The 19,618-nt window shown below is 46.8% G+C and overlaps 1 protein-coding gene across 11 annotated transcripts in view; it reads right to left on the bottom strand.

Moving 5' to 3' along the window:
• The window catches only part of grb10b (growth factor receptor-bound protein 10b), a 484,722-nt gene that overhangs the window by 323,537 nt on the left and 141,567 nt on the right, over positions 1-19,618 (bottom strand). For 10 of the 11 annotated variants that reach the window (XM_072508844.1, XM_072508852.1, XM_072508843.1 and 7 more), the window contains one exon: positions 6,588-6,678. The exons of the other annotated variant lie outside the window; for it this stretch is intronic. In XM_072508844.1, coding sequence (XP_072364945.1) covers positions 6,588-6,678 — 91 coding nt within the window. The remainder of the gene's footprint in view (positions 1-6,587; positions 6,679-19,618) is intronic. 11 annotated transcript variants of the gene reach the window in all.

Here is a 19,618-nt window from a genome sequence, read left to right as displayed (position 1 = left end):
AAAGGTTAAGTCGTAAAATAAGAGCCCATGGTGTTGGAGGTAGTATCTTGGTATGGATAGAGAATTGGCTAATGGTCAGGAAACAGCAAGTGGGATAAAGGGGTTCTTTTCAGGTTGGTGATCTGTAACCAGTGGGATTCCACAAGAATCAGTGCTGGGACTGCAACTATTTGCGATGTATATTAATGACTTGGAGGAAGGAAGCAAATGTACTGTAGCCAAATTTGCAGAAGACACAAAAATAGGGGGAAAGGAAAGTTGGAGGGATACAGTTTGCAAAAAGATACAAGTAAGTGGGCAAAAGGTTGGCTAATGAGGTACAAGATGGGAAAATGTGAAGTTAATTTTGGAAGGGAGAACATTATTTAAATGGAGAATATCTGTAGAAAACTGAAACACAAAGGGACAGGAGGTCTTGTGCACCAAACACAGAAAGCTAGCACATAGGTTCAGCAGGTAATCAAGAAGGCAAATGGAATGTTGATCCTTATTTCAAGGGGGTTGGAGTATAAGAGCAAGGAAGTCTTGCTGCAACTATACAAGCTACTAGTGAGACCACATCTGGAGTACTGTGGGTGCTTTTGGTCTCCTTATTTAAGATATTTTTTGGAGGCCATTCAGAGAAGGCTCACGAGGATGACCCCCAGTATAGAGTGATTGTCTCATGAACAAAAGGTTAAACAGGTTGGGACTCTACTCACTGGAATTTGGAAGAATAAAATGTGATCTAATCGTAACATAAAAGATTCTGAAGAGGCTTGACAGGGTAAATGTTGAGAGGATGTTTCCTTAATGGAAGAGTCTAGGACCAGAGGGCTGAGTCTCAGAACAAAGGGTGCCAATTTAAGACCGAGATGAGGAGCAATTTCTTCTAAGTGTTGAGTGTCTTTGGAACTCCTTGTCACAGAGAGCTGAGGGCAAAGTCCTCGTGGTTATTAAGGTTGAGACAGATAGATTCTTGATCAGCAAGGGAATCAAGGGTTACAGGGAAAGGGAAGGAAAGTGGAACATGAGGAATGTCGGATCAGCCATGATCCTATTGAATGGCAGAGCAAGCTCAAGGGGCCAAACGCCCTACTCGGTGTTCTTGTATAGAAGACCACAAGAAATAGGAACAAGTAGAAGCAAGAGTAGACCAGCGGGTGGCACGGTGGCACAGTGGCACAGTGGTTAGCACTGCAGTCTCACGCCGCCAAGGTTCGGGTTCGATCCAGGCCCCGGTTCACTGTCCTTGAGGAGTTTGCACAGTCTCCCAGTTTCTGCGTGGGTGTCATTCCCACAACCCTAAAGATGTGCAGATTAGGTGGATTGGCCATGCTAAACTGCCCCTTAATTGGAAAAAAATAATTGGGTACTCTAAATTTATTTTAAAAATAGACCACATGGCCTGCCAAGTCTACTCTGGCGCAGAAACAATGGACTGAATGGCCTCTTGCACCGTAACAGTTCTGTGGTTTTATGATTCAATATGATTAGGGTTGACCTTGGGCTTTAACTCCACTTTCCTGCTTATTCTACACATCCTAGATTCCCTGACACACAAAAATCTGTCTATCGCAGCTTTAAATGTTTTTAATGATGGGAGCATTCGCAACCCTCATAAGGTAGAGAAATCTAAAGGTTCACAATCATTTGAGTGAAGAAAACTTTCCTCATCTCAGTCCTAATTGATTGTCCCCTTACACCCAAGACACTTCCCCCGTGATTTAGATTCCACAACCAGAGGAAACAATCTCCCAGTGCTGACCTTTTAAGCCCCTTCAGAATCTTGTATATTTCAATGAGATTGTCGTGGAAAATAAATCCAAATTGCTCAGCCTCTCAGAGGACAACTCCCTCATCCCAGGGACCAATTTTGTGAACCTTCTACGTACCACCTCCTAAGTATATATTTTCTTAAATATGGAGTCCACAACGCACACAACATTCCAGATGTGGTCTCACCAAAACCCTCTGCAACTCCACCAAGACATCTTTATTCCAGTATTCCAAACACCGTGCAATAAAGGCCAACACGCCATTTGCCTTCCTAATTGCTTGCTGTACCTGCATGCTACGAACTTGCCTTCATTGTAAAAGCACACCCAAGTTTCTTTGAACATCAATACTTACAAGTTTCTCACCTTTTGAGAAAAAAAGATTTTCTATTCTTCCGACCAAAATTAACTTAATACTTCTCGACATGACAATCCATCTGCCATCTTTTTGCGTCCGTTTTCTATCTCCCTTCTTTCTTGAAAAGTAAAACATTTGCCAGTATTTAAATTTCTCCAATACTTTTTCTCTGCTGATATTGATTTCCCCAATTTTCTCACTCTTTTCAACCGCTAGTTTACTGTCTATTTCTGAAACAACACTTCTTCCACTGTGAAGACAAGTACCAATTACTGTGTACGTTCAATGCCTCTGCCATTTTCTCACTCCCCCACGATAGTCTTGGCTACACTGTTCCAGCTATGCTATTCCTTTTTATATATACATATGTGCATGCGCGATACAACTAGGAATAACTTCAAAACAAAAAAGAAACCCAAGATACGGATATTAATTCATGTGAATGTCGGACTCCAGTAAGGGTTCCTTTATGGGCTGGTTTAGCACACTGGGCTAAATCGTTGGCTTTTAAAGCAGACCAAGGCAGGCCAGCAGCACGGTTCAATTCCCGTACCAGCCTCCCTGAACAGGCGCCGGATTGTGGCGACTAGGGGCTTTTCACAGTAACTTCATTGAAGCCTACTCGTGACAATAAGCTATTTTCATTTCATGTAGAAGTCAAAGTTCAGGCTGATTCAGCTAGCTGTAAAACAACGATTTTTTAAAATTCATACATGGGATGTGCGCATCGCACTGGCTGGTTCTGAAACAGCATGATGAGGCTGGTATCCAGAAGCACAGTCTGTTCTCCAGGCAATGGCAAGAATCTTCCCAAAAACAAAAAAACAGGCCTCAACGAGGTTTAGACTTGGGGGAAGGCTTTGTTGTCAACTGGAGCTGTGCCTTGGGCTTGATAAAGTTGAAGATTAAACAACAGACCGACTGGGGGAAACAATAATTTAACATTAAAACTTTCCAAAGGCCAGAAGAGCTTAAATCGTGTGATGTTAGTTGAACATTACTTACCCTTTAGTAATCCAGCCTGGCTTTCCTTAATCAATCTATTATTTATCAAAGTGACTGTTGGTGCGAATTATTTTTCTAAAAGCATTCCCACAACCAAGGTCAAATTGACACCTACAGTTTGCTTGGCTTATCCCTAAACCTGTTTTTTTTTTTTTCCAAACAAAGGTGTAACACCAGCAATTCTCCAGTCCTCTGGCACACCCCTTTTTCTGAGGAGGATTGGAAGCCTATGGTCAAGTGTTGCTGAAACTTCCACCATTACTGCCTGTACCCTTTGATGCATCTCATCTGGCCCTGGTGATGTATTCAACTTGAATGTATAACCAGCCCGTTCAATACCTTGGGCGGGATTCTCCACTCCCGCGCCGGTTGGGAGAATCGCCTGGGTCGCCGAATTTTCCCGCGACGCTGGTCCGACGCCCTCCCGTCTCCCAAGCGGCGAGAACGGCCCCGTCGAGTTCCGCGCAGCGCAGGCCGGAGAATCGCCCGAGACACCCAAAATGGCGATTCTCCAGCACCCCTGCTATTCTCAGGCCCGGATGGGCCGAGCGGCCAGGCCAAAACAGCGTGTTCTCCCCGGCGCCGTCCACACCTGGTCGCTGCCGGCTGGAACAGTGTGGGAATGCTGAGAGGGCGGCCTGCGGGGTGGGGGGGGGGGGGGACCCGCACCGGGGGGCCTCAAATGGGGTCTGGCCCGCGATCGGTGCCCACCGATCGTCGGGCTGTCCTCTCTGAAGGAGGACCTCCTTTCTTCCGCAGCCCCGCAAGATCCGTCTGACAGCTTCTTGGGGGGGCGGACTCGGAGAGGACGGCAACCACGCATGCGCGGGTTGGCGCCGGCCTACCCTCGCATGCGCGGGTGACGTCAGTTGTGCGGCACCCGCCGCGTCATGTATGCGGCGCTGCCTTTACGTGGCGACAAGGCCTGGCGTGTGTAAATGACGCGGCCCCGCTCCTAGCCCATTATCGGGCCCTGAATCGGTCGGGATAGGGGCCGTTTCGCGGTCGTGAACCTCGACGGCGTACACGCCGGCGTGGGCACTTCGGCGCGGGAATGGAGAATCCCGCCCCTTGTCTTTCACCATAATATTAGCAGCACTTTGGTAAAGACACATGCAGAGTATTTATTTAGCATCTAAGCCATGGCCCGTACCTCCATGCATAAATCCCCCATTTGATCCTAAATCTGCCCAACTCATCCTTTTATCACCCTTGTGCTATTTAAATACCAAGAGAAGACTTTTGGATTCCCTTTCGTGTTAGCTGCCAATCTCGCTTCATGCTCTGCTCATCTTATTTTTTTTTTTTTTTTTAAATATCCCCTTTAAATATTCTCTAGTTTCAACAATTTTACCCATATCCTTTCACACCCTTACCCAACAATACCCAACCAAAAAAAGAACTATTTATCAAAGTCTTGAAAATTTCAATTGGACCTAGAATCACAGCCTATTGGGAGATTTAAACTACCTAGGGGAGCAAATTGCTCCCTGTTTTTACTCTTAACTGGCTTACCTCAAATTTTTAAATTAATTATGATATCATAGAATTTACAGTGCAGAAGGAGACCATTCGGCCCATCGAGTCTGCACCGGCCCTTGGAAAGAGCACCCTACCCAAGGTCCACACCTCCACCCTATCCCCACAACCCAGTAACCCCACCCAACACTAAGGGCAATTTTGGACACTAAGGGCAATTTATCATGGCCAATCCACCTAACCTGCACATCTTTGGACTGTGGGAGGAAACCGGAGCACCCGGAGGAAACCCACGCACACAAGGGGAGGATGTGCAGACTCCGCACAGACAGTGACCCAAGCCGGAATCGAACCTGGGACCCTGGAGCTGTGAAGCAATTGTGCTATCCACAATGCTACCGTGCTGCCCCTGATACTCTGATCCAGATGTCCAAATGTATAAATTTATTGAATGCAACTGAAAAATGTTTTCATCCAATCAGCTGCATGAGTTTCAAACTCTGATCATATGATCATAAAACCAAGAGGACTATAAACCAACCAACAGTTGATCAATTTCCTCGACTGCTTATGCTACAGAATATTGTGGCCATCTAAAATGGCCGCCCACAAAAGATAATGGGAATTGTGGTCAGGTTGGGACACAGATGGTACACAGACCCTGTGTATTGTGCAAAGAGAAACCAGACCTAACTGAAACTTACACCTGCTAAAGGTCAATCACCGATTTCCCCAGGACAATGGGACTCAGATCGAAACGTAGCAACAGTAGCAGACTCGGGGGCATCTATTTACCTTACATGGGAGTGCATACGTGCCTTGGACAATGGCAGCTGGGTCCTGCCCAAGCTAGAGGTACCCGCATCTAATTGGCCAGAATCGATCAGGGTGGTCGAAACCCTATCGATCCATTGGGTCCCGAGTCAGGACCACCCAAAAGAGAGCGAAAGATTGGGGGATAAGAAGAACTGCGCAACCAGTATTCGGTCTCTTTTGGGACCGGCCTCTGCTCCGATCAACTGCAGCATATCGACCAGCCAAGTTCAAAGACCCGCGATCGCCACCTGAAGGACGAGCCGCAGCCGAGATGAACCTGAAGTTTTCCAGCCGACAAGTGAGGATCCAGATAAAGGCCTCTGCACAGAGTCTAACCTGCACAGAGTCGGCCACTTGGAAGTGAAGTAAAGGTAATTTGAGTTGTTAGGTGTAGTTTAGTAAGTAACCACATGTAATTATTACGCATAGAACCAAGCCTGTGTTTAATAATAAACAATAATTGAACTAACATACTGGTTGTGTGGTCATTTGTCCAATACAAGGAACGTACTCACGTCTTGTGGTTCAGGTAAAAGAGCAGCATGAGTTTCAAACTCTGATCATAAAACCAAGAGGACTATAAATAAACCAACCAACAGTTGATCAATTTCCTCAGCTGCTTATGCTGGAGAATATGTAAACATTTTCCTTATTTTCAAACTTCCTCTAGGAAAGCTCAGTACAACATTGGTACTCCCTTGTCAAAATGAGGGATTAAAAAGAAACGTCTGAGGATCCTGGGATTATATTCATTGGAGTTTAAGAGGTTGAGGGGAGATCGAATAGAAACTTACAAGATAATGAATGGCTTAGATAGGGTGAACGTAGGGAAGTTGTTTCCATTAGCAGGGGAGACTAGGACCCGGGGGCACAGCCTTAGAATAAAAGGGAGTCACTTTAGGACAGAGATGAAGAGAAATTTCTTCAGCCAGAATGGTGGGTCTGTGGAATTCATTGCCACAGAGGGCAGCGGAGGCCGGGACGTTGAGTGTCTTTAAGACAGAAGTTGATAAATTCTTGATTTCTCGAGGAATTAAGGACTATGGAGAGAGAGAGGGTAAATGGAGTTGAACTCAGCCATGATTGAATGGTGGAGTGGACTCGATGGGCCGAATGGCCTTACTTCTGCTCCTATGTCTTATGGTCTTAAATAACCAAGCAACAATACGAACCTTGATGGCTAGGTGAATTGTTACTGCAAGAAGCTTGGAAACTAGGTCCAATCCCTTCTCTAGGCCTATGGGATGCGCGGTCAACATTGTCCTGAAATGGAAAGCAAAAATCAAATGCATAGCTATTCTTTAAAACATATTTTATATCTCATGTACACAAACCAAAGAACTCAGAGTTTTGTTTCCAGTGATGGAGTGAACATTTTATGATGGAATCATATCACAATACATTTGTTAGAACCTCAAATAAACGCACAAAAAAAACACTTGCACCTGTTTCAGGGGTGAGAAAGTGTATACAATGCTGCTCATTAAAAGAGCAACCATTAAAAAACACTGCTTGAGCAATGAGATTTTTTTTTTTAACACTACATTTCCACAGCTTAGGTAAATTGGCTTTCACAGAAATAATGTTTTCTTTTTGCAACTAAGTATATACACACAAGACATAGAAAAGGGAGGGGGGAGAAATGTGTGCATGGATAGCTCCGAGATGAAGGGCAAAAAATGAAATTCCATAACACTGAGCAAACAAAAATAGGGATAGTACCTCAACTCAGCCAAACAGTTCAAGTATCAAAGTGATTTTAAGTCTCCCTACCACACTAACCAAGGAACTGAATTCACTGTTTCTAGAAAACCCTTCCAGAGCATTTGGAAAGTTTCTATGCTATACTGCTAAATGATTTAAGTTTATACTACACCACATCCTACATCTGACAATATGCAAAGCTATTGACTGCAATTCAAAGAAAAAGCTAACTTTTTAGAAAAAAAAGATGAAAACAAACAAAATGGCCCAAATATTTTTTTTTTTGCCATCAATATGGTCTCCAGTTCCCAGGGCCAAGGGTGCTATCAGAATCCAATGCCCTACATGGATCAAGCATAATCCAATAACATACATATTTTATACTACGCTGAACACCTGGTGCCTTGCTTACTGTACTGTTTTACATTCTGGTCTTTCAAAAAGATGATAAAATGAAATGGTGTGCTGACAAAGTAAACACATAATAGCCACTGGCGGGGATGGAGAAAGAGGGGGAAGAAGGAAAACAAAAACAAAAAAGTCCAAATCAAGGAATTTGATGCCAAAAATACAAAATAGCAGAGCAAATCCCCAAATACCATGGAATCAGGTCTCAACCAATCGATCATAAACGTGGCTTTGGGCTTCAGATTTTGCCTATAGTGACAAAGCTGAACTTTTCATAGATATTTCATAGAATTTACAGTGCAGAAGGAGGCCATTTGGCCCATCGAGTCTGCACCGGCTCTTGGAAAGAGCACCCTACCCAAGGTCAACACCTCCACCCTATCCCCATAACCCAGTAACCCCACCCAACACTAAGGGCAATTTTTGGTTGCACAGTGTCAAGAAGATAACTCATCACCACCTTTTAAAAGAATTGGAGATTGACAATAAATGCTTGCCGAGCCAGCCACGCCTACATTCCATGAACTTTTTACAAGATATTTTGTACTTAATTTTCCAGGATGCATCCAGACCCCATCAGCCATACTTAAAAAGCAGGCAGACATTACCTTATAAATAAAGGTTCAACGTGTTAGACCCATTTCTATTGGAGTTTAGGATAATTGATCTGGATGAAACACGATGCTGAGGGGACCTGATGGGATAGATACCAGGAGGATGTTCCCACTTGTGGGAGAGACTAGAACTGCATGACAGTTTAGTACAAAGCTATTTTAGGACCAAGATGAGGAGACATCTTTTCTCCCAGAGGGTAATTGGTATGTGGAATTCTATTCTACAGAAAGCAGAGGAGGTTGGGTCATTGAATTTATTTTGGGCTGAGTTAGATTTTAGGTGGGCAGGAGAGTGACATCAAGAATGGCCAGGTTTCAAGACAGAAATCAGTGCAGGAGGCCATTCAGCCCATTGAGTCTGCATTGGCCCTTTATTTTGGGCTGAGTTAGATTTTAGGTGAGCAGGAGAGTGACATCAAGAATGGCCAGGTTTCAAGACAAAAATCAGTGCAGGAGGCCATTCAGCCCATCGAGTCTGCATTGGCCCCTGGAAAGAAGTATCCTACCTAAATCCAAGCCTCCACCCTATCCCTATAACCAGGCTTAAATCTGTTGGTGTTATGGACCAGGGTTTAGAGAACCCCAAAATGTATCATGGAGTTCACCTGACCCACAACTTTTAATAGATTGTGGTATGGGGAGCACACAGCCCACTCTACTGGTGTGGTACAGCAGAAATGGAAAAGTATTTTTTTTAAAGCAAAACAAGTTTATTCTATGAACTCAAGTTAACCTTTTTAAAACATAGTGAACATCTTAGCAATCATTAATTCAAATACAACTCCCAAAGAATACAACACTAAGTAATCCTTAATAACTTCCCAAACAACATCCAGAAGACACAAGAAACACCTTTTAGCAGAAGCACATCAGGTTAAAGTCACTACCGAGAGCAGTTATTAGTTTTAAATCACCAAAGGGTCGATTTACATTCTTTAGATTACAGAGAGAGACTCAAATACTCCTTCTGGCTGTGACTGCAGCTATCCAGCTCGGAAAACGAAACTAAAACACACCCTGCAGCAAACAGCCTAGAATGAAAGTAAAGAGCTGACAGACAGCCCAGCTCCATCCACTCTGACATCACTGCATTAGATAGCAAGTGATGTCAGAGTGGATCACTGACATCACTCTGTCAGTGATGACAGTTTCTTAATGGTACTCTCACCATTTCTTAAAGGTACTCTCACTACAGATACTTATATACATACCCATTTCTTAAAGGTACTCTCACATGACAGTTGGACACAAAGGAGCAATTTAGTATGACCAATCGACCTAACCTGCACATCTTTCGAGTGTGGGAAGAAACCGAAGCACCTGGAGGAAACCCATGCAGACATGGGTAGAACGTGCAAACCCCACAAAGTCGCCCAAGGCCGTAATGGAATCCAGGACCCTGGAGCGGTGAGGCAGCAGTGCTAACCACTGTGCCACCCCTTTGGCGAGGAAGAAAAAAGCATAAACGGTTTTTCTCTCCACAGAAGCTGCTCGACTTGCTGATCATTTCCAGCACTTTTGTTTATTATTGAGGCTTTGTGACCAACAATTCAAAATATTATTGCAGTAATAATGGAAAGCATAAACAAAAATAATAAAATTTAAAGAATAAAAGAAATCCAATAATGCAAGTGCAAATACATACTCATGTTAATTGTTGGCCATCGGGTGTTTTTATACTTAAATGTATGCATTTTGTGGTTACCTGACAGATCCTGGAAGAACGGATAGTGTATTCAGCCAATTAAAGCTCAAGTTCATAGAATCAAAGACTCAGCCAATTAAAGCTGTTTTTCTCTTCACAGTTGTTCAACTTGCTGAGCATTTCAGCAGTTTAGTTTATTATTGAGGGTTTGTGACCAACAATTCAAAATATTATTGCAGTAATGGAAGGCATAAACAAAAAAAGTAAACAAAAATAAATTTTGGTAATGAAGTTTATGGAATCATAGTATGCTTACAGCAAAGGAGGCAGCTAGTCAGCCTATCTTGTCCACATAGGTTCTTGGCAAGAGCAACTGAGCTTTCCCACTCCCTAGCATTTTTCCAAAAATCCTTCAATTCTTTTCAGCAGCTTCACCAATTCTCTTGAAAGGCACAATTGAATCTGCCTCGAGGTAGTGCATTCCAGATCCTAACCACTTGCTGCAAAAAACATTCACATTGCTGTTGGATCATTTGTCAATCACATGAAATCAGTTTTCACTGGCTCAAGACCCTTGGCCCAATGGACGAGTTTCTTGCTATCTACTTTGTCAAGATCCCTCACAATTTTGATGATCAGGTTTTCTCTCAACCTTGCCTTCTCTGAAGAGTGTCCACATAACTGAAGTCCCTCATCCCTGGAAACAATGATCTTCTCTAAAGCTCAGAATTTGGACAACATTCCAATTGAGGGCCGAAGTGTTTTATGCAAGGTTCACCATGACGTCCTTGCTTTTGTCCTCTACACATTTATTTTTAAAGCTCAGAATGCAACATGTTTTATTATCCACTTTCTCAGCTTACTCTGCCACCTTCAACAATTAGTACACATAAACAGGTCCCTCTGTTCCTGCATCCTCAAATGGTGCTCTTTACTTTATATTGCAACACCTCATTCTTTCTCCCAAAATGTACGACTTCACATTTCTCTGTATTAAATTTCATCTTCCATTTGGCTGTCCATTTCACCATTCTTGCTATGCCCTGGAAGTTAATATGCCCTGGAAGTCACTATGCTCATCACAGTTCACAATACATCCAAATTTTGAAATTTTTCAGCCTGCACATCCACATTATTAATATGTTAAAATGCCCATTAACTAATGTAAAGAAAAACCAAGGACCAACCTCTGGGAAACCACGTTGTATACCTTCCTCCAGTGCAAATAAAAACTCCATCACTACTGTTGCCTGTCACTCAGCCAGTTTAGTATTCATGCTGTCACTTCCCCTTTTATTCCATGGGCTTCAACTTTGTTGGCAGGTCTATTGTGTGAAATTTTATGGAACACCTTTCGAAAACCCTTCATCTCCCAAATGCAATTAAGCTAATCAAATATGGTTTGCCGTTAAACAAAATCCATTCTGCCTTTCCCAAACTAATCTGCACTGGTCCAAGTGAAAGTTCATTTTGTTCCAGGTGCTGAACATACAAACGATGAACAAGGAGCAGGAGTAGGCAATTTGGCCCTGGGAATATCCTGCCATTTAACATTAAGAAGTCTCACAACACCAGGTTAAAGACAACAGGTTTATTTACGATCGCTAGCTTAGTGATTCCAAATAAACCTGTTGGACTTTGATCTCGGGTTGTAAGACTTCTTACTGTGCCCACCACAGTCCAACGGCAGCATCTCCACATCATTTAATATCATGGCTGATCTGATAGCAATCTCAAATTTGCATCCCGCCTACCCGGCGAAAATCTGTCACCCCTTTGCTTACCAAGAATCTATTCATCTAGCTGCTTTAACATATTCAAAGACGCTGCTTCCATTCAGGGAGAAGGTCCCAAAGATTCACGGCCCTGAAAAAAATTTGCAGCACCCATTTTTATTTTTACCAGTGACTCCCACAAGAGGAAACAGCCTTTCCACATCCACCCAGACAAGACCCCTCAAGTCACATCTTACTTGGAAACAGGAGTAGGCCATTCAACCCCTTGAGCCTGTTCCACCATTCAATGAGATCATAGTTGATCTGTGACCTTACTCCATATACCTGCCTTTGACCCGTATTACTTAATATCTTTGCTTAACAAAAATCTATCTATCTTAGATTTAAAATTAACAACTAACTAATCTAGCTATAATTGCTGTTTGTGGGAGAGAGTTCCAAACCTCTACCACCCTTTGAGTGAAGAAGCACTTCCTAACATATCTCCTGAACAATTTAGTCTTAATTTTTAGGCCGTGCCCCCTAGTTATAGAATCTCCGAGTGGACATAGTTTATCTTTATCTATCCTGTCTTTTCCGGTTAATATCTTGAATACTTCGATCAGATCACCCCTTAACAGTCTAAATTCTAGTGAAAACGGGTACAATTGGAGTAATCTCTCCTCGTAACACAACCTCGTGATCCAGGTATAATTTTTCTAAGCCTATATTGCAGTTCCTCCAAGATGTGGTGCCCAGAAATACTCACTGTACTCCAAGTGGGATCTAACCAGGGTTTGTATAGCTGCATATCCAGTGTCTTTATATTCCACTCCACTGGATATAAAAGCGAGCATTCCATTAATCTTTGATTACTTTTTGCACTTGTTCCTGGCATTTTAAGAACCTATGCACCCGATCCCCCAAATCTCTTTGGACATTCACTGTACCTAACCTCTTTCTATTTAGAAAGTACTCTGCTCTATCCTTTTTTGGGTCCTAAATGGACAACCTCACACTTGCTTACATTAAATTCCATCTTGCCGTTATTTTGCCCATTCACCTGGTCTGTCAATATTACTTTGCATTTTTCTGATATCATCTAGGCTGCCTACAATGCCATCTAACTTTGCATCATCCACAAATTTGGATATATGACTTTCTACAACATACAAGTCATTAATGAATAGTGTGGGTAATTGGAGCCCCTACATAATTCCCTGTGGTACACCACTAGTCACCTCCTGCCAATTAAGATGAATTATCCCCATTCTGTCACCTGCCACTCAACCAATTTCCTCACCATGTCAATACTTGCCAGGAGTCCTAAATTATTAACCATGTCAATAATTTGTCCGCAACTCTGTGGGCTTCCATCTTAGTCAACATTCTTGTGTGGGACTTGATCAAATGCCTTCTGGAAGTCCATATAAATGACATCCATAGACATTCCCCCATCTACTGCCTTCGTCACCTCTTCAAAAAGTTCAATAAGATTAGTCAGGCATGACCTTCCCTCCACAAATCCATGCCGGCTTTCCTTGGTCAACCAAAATTTTTCTTGGTGTTTAGTTACTCCATCCCGGATTATAGACTCCAGCAATTTCCACCCACATGTTAACTGGTCTGTAATTCCCTGGTTTCCCCCTTCTTAAAAAGTGGAATGATATGTGCAATTTTCCAATCCAGAGGGACTACTCCTGAATCTAGAGAACTCTGGAAGATTATAGCTAGGGCATCTACAATGTGCTCCCCTATTTTCTTTAACACCCTCGGATGGAAACAGTCAGGTCCTGGGGATTTGTCACGCCTTGGCTTCATTAATTTCCTAGTTAGTGGTGCTGTAATTTCGTATCAAGTTCCTGTCCTCTATCGACTAATAATCTTTTCAGGACTCCCAGCAATTATCCTCCTTTTTAAACTGTAAAAAGTGAGGCAAAGAAGTTCTTCAACATGTCTGCCATTTCCCCATTATTGATGACAATATCTCAATTTTCAGCTTTTAGTGGGCCTACATTGACCACACATTTTCCCTTTATATAACAATAAAATTTCTTCTTATTGCTTTTGATGTCCCTTGCAAGTTTTCTTTCATAAGGCCGACTTTAAAGGGATGAGACCGAGACTGTCCACTGTACAAGCTGCTTTGTGACCCTTTGCTGGTCTTTGTATCTATCCCATTCATCCAGATCGGTGCAATTTCTTGCATTTGTGAAAGCTCTTTGTTTTAGTTTTATGCTGTTCCTAACCTCTAGTTGTCCATGGCTGCTTTTCTTTGTAAAGCAGAGCCTTTTCCTCTCAGGGGTATACACTTGCTTTGTATTTCATTAAATGGTTCTTCAAATATTCTCCATTGATCTTCAGCTTCCCAGTTTACAGTGGGCAGTCTCGGTCTCATCCCTTTAAAGTCAGCCTTACCCAAGTCTAAATTTCTAGTGTCCGAAATGTGCTTTTCACTTATGAACACTACACCGACTATCTGATAATCTTCCTGCACAGTTAGTCTACTAACTAAATTGGGGTCATTTCTCAATCTCCGGCAGATACAAGCCTAGAGTGTCCAACCTTCTCTCATGATAACACGCTCATTCCAGGTACTACTCTAGCAAACCTCTGAACTGTTTCCAATATATTTACATTCTTCTTTAAATAAGGAGACCAATTCGGTTCACAATATTCCAGATGCAGTCTCATCAGTGCAACTGAAGCGTACAGCCCTACTTTTGTATTCAATTCCCCTTGCAATAAATTATAACATTCTATTAGCTTGCCTAAATATCTGAACTAGTGGATGCAAGTGCGAAATTAATGATAAGATTTAACCGTCATGTCTGTTTTTCCATCCCTTGCTCTTCCACCAGTGCCTGGCCAAATTTCAGTTTGCGGATATCTGAAAGGAGATGGCACCATCTTCAACCAGAATGTACCCCCATTTAAGAGGGGCAGGCTGGCTTTAAATCGTGCTAACTGGTCACAAATTGGACCTCCCTATTTGGTCGCACACATATTCAACAGTGCCTTCAGTACTGGCTGAACACAGCAATCATGCAAACCAGCAGGCAGAACAAAGTTGGATGCTGCTTTAACAGGTAGAGGTTAATCGCACATTGTGATCTGCACCTGTTTGGGGGCCATCAAATTTTGCCGCTTTAAATTGAAGTATCTAGTCATGCTCCAGGGATCAGTGCTAGAGTCAAAATTATTTGCCATCTACATTACTGACTTGTTCCTCCAGGTGCTCCGGAGTTTCCTCCCACTAGTCCCGAAAGACGTGCTGTTAGATAATTTGGACATTCTGAATTCTCCCTCGGTGTACCGAACAGACGCCGGAATGTGGCTACTCGGGGCTTTTCATAGTAACTTCACTGCAATGTAAGCGTACTTGTGACAATAAAGATTATTATTATGAAGGCACTGACTCTGGGTAGTCAAATTTACAGACAGTACAAATATCGATAGAATGCAAGTTGTGAGGAGAATACAAAGAGTATGCAAAGGGATATAGATAGGTTAAATGAGTAGGCAAAAATTTAGCAGATATGAGTATAATGTAAGAAAATGCAAGGCAGGAGGAGCAGAAAAACAGGATATTATTTAAACAGAGCTTGCACAATATTGTGGTACAGATTGTCTCCTTGTACTTGGATCACACAAGGAGCTAGTACATACAACAAGTAATTAGGAAGGCCTTAATTGGAGGGGGGGGTGGAGGATAAAAGTAAGAGACTTGCTACAACTAGATAGAAAATTAGTGAGACCACATCTGGAGCACTATGCAGTTTTGGTCACTTTAGCAAAGGAGGAGCATAAATGCTTTCGGCCGATCCCTGGGATAAAGGATTTTTTTTTTTTTTAATTTTAATTCATTCATGGGGATGTGGATGCAGTTTCATCCAGCATTTAGCGCCCATCCCTAATGGCCCTTGAGAAGGTGGTGAGCAACCTTCTTGAACTGCTGCAGTCTATGTGGTGTAAGTACACCCACAGTGCTATTAGGGAGTATGTTCCAGGATTTGGGCCCAATGACACTAAAAGAACGGCAATATATTTCCAAGTCAGGATGGTGAGTGGCTGGGCGAGGAACCACCACGTAGTGGTGTTCCCACATACCCACTGCCCTTGTGGCCGCTGGTTTGGAAGATGCTATCTAAGGAGTGTTGATCAGGGGGTGGAGAGGGTGACTGTTTGCAGATGGGGTGCTAATCAAGCAGGCTTCTTGTCCTGGATGGTGTCAAGCTTCTTGTGCTGTTGCCGTTCCAGTCATCCAAGAAAATGGAGAGTATTCGGTCACACTCTTGACTTGTGCCCTATAGATGGTGGCTAGACCCGAGCCTTGCAGATGGTGGAGTCAGGAGACAAGTTGCTCGCCTCAGGATTCTTAGCCTCTGACTTGCATTTGTAACCACAGTATTTATATGGCTAGTCCAGTTCAGTTACTGGTGAATTATAACCCCCTGGGTGTTGACCCCCAGATGTTTGAGAGTGGAGGATTCAATGATGGCAATGCCATTGAATGTCAAGAGGCAATGGTTAGATTCACTATTATTTGAGATGGTCATTTCCTGGCACTTGCGTGTCACACATGTTACTTGTATAAGGACCCTTCCTGATGATCCCCGTATTCACAATTTATTTTACTCTGTCATTATCATTTTTGATCCACGGATATTTAATGGACATATACCTTTCATGTACCTTACAGGAAGTGAGGAACTCAAAAGTTGCAAAATAGTACATGGCGCTGTGAAGGTTAAGAACAGAAGAACTCGGGACTTTCTGGCGCCAGAGAGATTGGAGGGATTCAATTGAATTGGTTGGTCAATTGATTGGCCAAAGACCATGGGCGTCATTCTCCGACCCCCCGCCGGGTCGGAGAATGGCCGTTGGCCGCCATGAATCCCGCCCCCGCCGAAGTCTCCGAAGGGAGAAAAGTCGGCGGGGCGTTAATGGCGCCGCTGCCGCGGAGAATGTCACGGGTCTGCGCAAGGCAGCCGATTTTCGGCCTGCCGATATTCTCCCTTCCGGATGGGCCGAAGTCCCGTCGACGTGATGACCGTTCACGTCGACGTGAATCAAACCTCCTTTTCATCGGCGTGACCCGGTGCTCCAGGCTCACGCCGACCAGCGAGGAGGTGAGTGACGGCCTGGGGGGTTGGCTCTGGGCAGGAAATGGCGTGGCCGCAGACTGATTGCGTGAGGAGAGGTGTGTCTCGGCTTGTGTGTGCGGCGGGGGGGGGGGGGGGGTGGTTAGAGTAGGCTGGGCTCCGGGGGAGTGCGGGAGGGGGTCCGTGCTGGGGTGGAGGTTGGGGGGGGGGGGGGGGGTCCGTGCCGGGGTGGAGGTTGGGGGGGTCCGTGCTGGGGTGGAGGTTGGGGAGGGGGTCCGTGCTGGGGTGGAGGATGGGGGGGGTCCGTGCCGGGGTGGAGGTTGGGGGGGGGGGGGGGGGTCCGTGCTGGGGTGGAGGTTGGGGAGGGGGTCCGTGCTGGGGTGGAGGTTGGGGGTTGGGGGGGGGGGGGTGTCCCGTGCTGGGATGGAGGTTGGGGGGGGGGGGTCCGTGCCGGGGTGGAGGTTGGGGGGGGGGTCCGTGCTGGGGTGGAGGTTGGGGGTTGGGGAGGGGGTCCGTGCCGGGGTGGAGGTTGGGGGGGGGGGGGGGTCTGTGCTGGGGTGGAGGTTGGGGGTTGGGGAGGGGGTCCGTGCCAGGGTGGAGGTTTGGGGGGGGGGGGGGGGTCCGTGCTGGGGTGGAGGTTGGGGGTTGGGGAGGGGGTCCGTGCCGGGGTGGGTGATGGGAGGGCAAATGAGTTGGTCCACCTGGCCAGGTGCCAGCCTCCAACAGTTGGACCCATGCGGTCCATGCCACCTGGCTGGGGGGAGGAGGGGATATGGGCAATGATGACATGTCGTCGTTCCCCTCCCCCCCACCAGGCCGTCATGTTTTCAGACCATCCAGCGATGTTGGCCGCCGCTCATGTCTATGTTGCCCTGGATGAGGAGGAGGAGGAGGAGGAGGAGGAGGAGGGTGCCAGAGAGGCGGCGCAGGCTGCCGCAGAGGGGCAGGCGGCAGCCGCCCAGGCTGGAGGGACACCTGACCGACAGGACGAGGAGGGGGAGGAGGACGTCGCGGCCCCACGGCAACGGAGGCACCCGAGGGCGCCCCGTGTGTACCGGCCCCGGCAGTCATACCAGGACCTCACGGACCGGGAATGCAGGAGGAGACTCCGGATGAGCCGGGAAACCGTGGCACACATCTGCCACATGCTGGCACACCTGTCACCGCGTGGCACTGGCGGGGGATACCCTCTCCCCGTGTCCGTCAAGGTTACGGTGGCCCTGAACTTTTATGCAACGGGGTCATTCCAGGCACCGAGTGGGGACCTGTCCGGCATATCGCAGACATCGGTGCATCCGTGCATCCGGGCAGTGACAGATGCCCTTGATGCCATGGCGCACCGCTACATCCGCTTCCCCGTGGACCGGGCCAGCCAAGATGCCCGGGCCGTGGGCTTCATTGCCGTTGCCGGGTTCCCCATGGTCCAGGGCGCGATCGATGGGATGCACGTCGCCGTGCGGCCACCTGCAGAGAACAGGGCCGTGTTCACTAATAGGAAGGGGACCTATTCGATGAACGTACAGGTGGTCTGCGACCACCGCATGATGATCCTGCACGTCTGCGCCCGTCACCCAGGCAGTGTACACGACTCATTTGTGTTGTCGCGGTCATCCATCCCCGGCATGTACGAGGGACGCCATCCCCGGCTGAGGGGCTGGTTGCTGGGCGACAGGGGCTACCCATTGCGATCGTGGCTGATGACGCCTATACGGAGGCCACGCAATGAGGCGGAGAACCGCTACAATGATGCCCATGTAGCGACAAGGGGAGTGATCGAGAGGTGCTTTGGCGTGCTGAAGATGCGTTTCAGGCCTGGACCTCTCTGGGGCGCCCTCCAGTATCGGTCAGATAGGGTCGGCCGCATCATTGTGGTGTGCTGCGTCCTGCACAACATAGCCCAGCAGAGGGGCGATGTGCCGCAGGCAGAGGAGGGCGGAGTGGAGGAGCAGCAGGAAGAGTCCCAGTCCTCCCCAGATGAGGGGGATGGGGGCAATGGTCAGGGCAGACGGGGTAGACACAGGCGGGTGGCTGTCCACCGTTACCGGCTGGCCCAGCGGGCACGGGACAGACTGATAGACGCCCGCTTCACTGACTAGATGGGCGTGGGAATCGGGTAGTATGGCCACAGACCGCACACCATGGCAACAGCCGACCACCCACACCCCCCACCCATCCACCCACCCACCCACCCAGCACCCTCACCCCCCTCCCCAACCCCACACACCCCACCCGCATGCACACCACCCCCCCCCCCCCCAATTGCCGATCCACCGGCGGCACAACGGGCCGGGCTCACCCAGTTGCGGGTGGACGAGTGTCTATCGCAGGCCATGGAGGACGATGACAACCCGCCTCCGATGAGCTCCTGGCTCTACATCGTTGGACTATGTCTGACCCATGGCCACAGTACCACCATCCACCCGGACCATCCCTGCATGCGGCTGTGACACTGCAGCGCACGGTCCCGTCCTCTGCCCGGGGGATGTTGATGGCGGCCCAGGGGGAAGGGGGCAGACTCACCTGGGGCTGAGGTAAGACCACCCGTCACACACACACTTGCGCTCAACGTACATGACACGCCCGCACACTTTGGACAGAGCACAAAGGCAGCTTCGGTAGGTGTAACATTGACTTTAATAACCAAAGGAGTTCATGCACGTGCCCTAGCCCCCAAAACTCATCTGTGCCCTGCACCCGTGCCAACTTACTCAGTGTCTAATTGTTTGGCCTTACGGGCCCTTTGACTAAGTCTATGTGGTTCCCCAGACGGTACAGCAGAACTGGAGGTGGACTCCTGTGATTCCTGCCCTCTGACACTGGATCCCTTTGGCGGCCGTTTCCTGGGGCGTCCTGGCCTAGATGGGCCAGGCTGCGGCCCGGGCGACTGGGATGGCGAGCTGCCAGCCTGTCCTGCCCGTTGCCCACCCGATGCACCTGGGACGGAGGGGGGGGGGGGGGGTCCGAGGTGTCGCGGTGTACCGGGACCTCCCCTACAGAGGGAGCCGGGACGGA

Source organism: Scyliorhinus torazame, chromosome 6, assembly GCF_047496885.1.
Source record: "Scyliorhinus torazame isolate Kashiwa2021f chromosome 6, sScyTor2.1, whole genome shotgun sequence".
Taxonomy (NCBI): Eukaryota; Metazoa; Chordata; class Chondrichthyes; order Carcharhiniformes; family Scyliorhinidae; genus Scyliorhinus; species Scyliorhinus torazame.
This window is presented reverse-complemented; position numbering and strand designations above follow the sequence as displayed.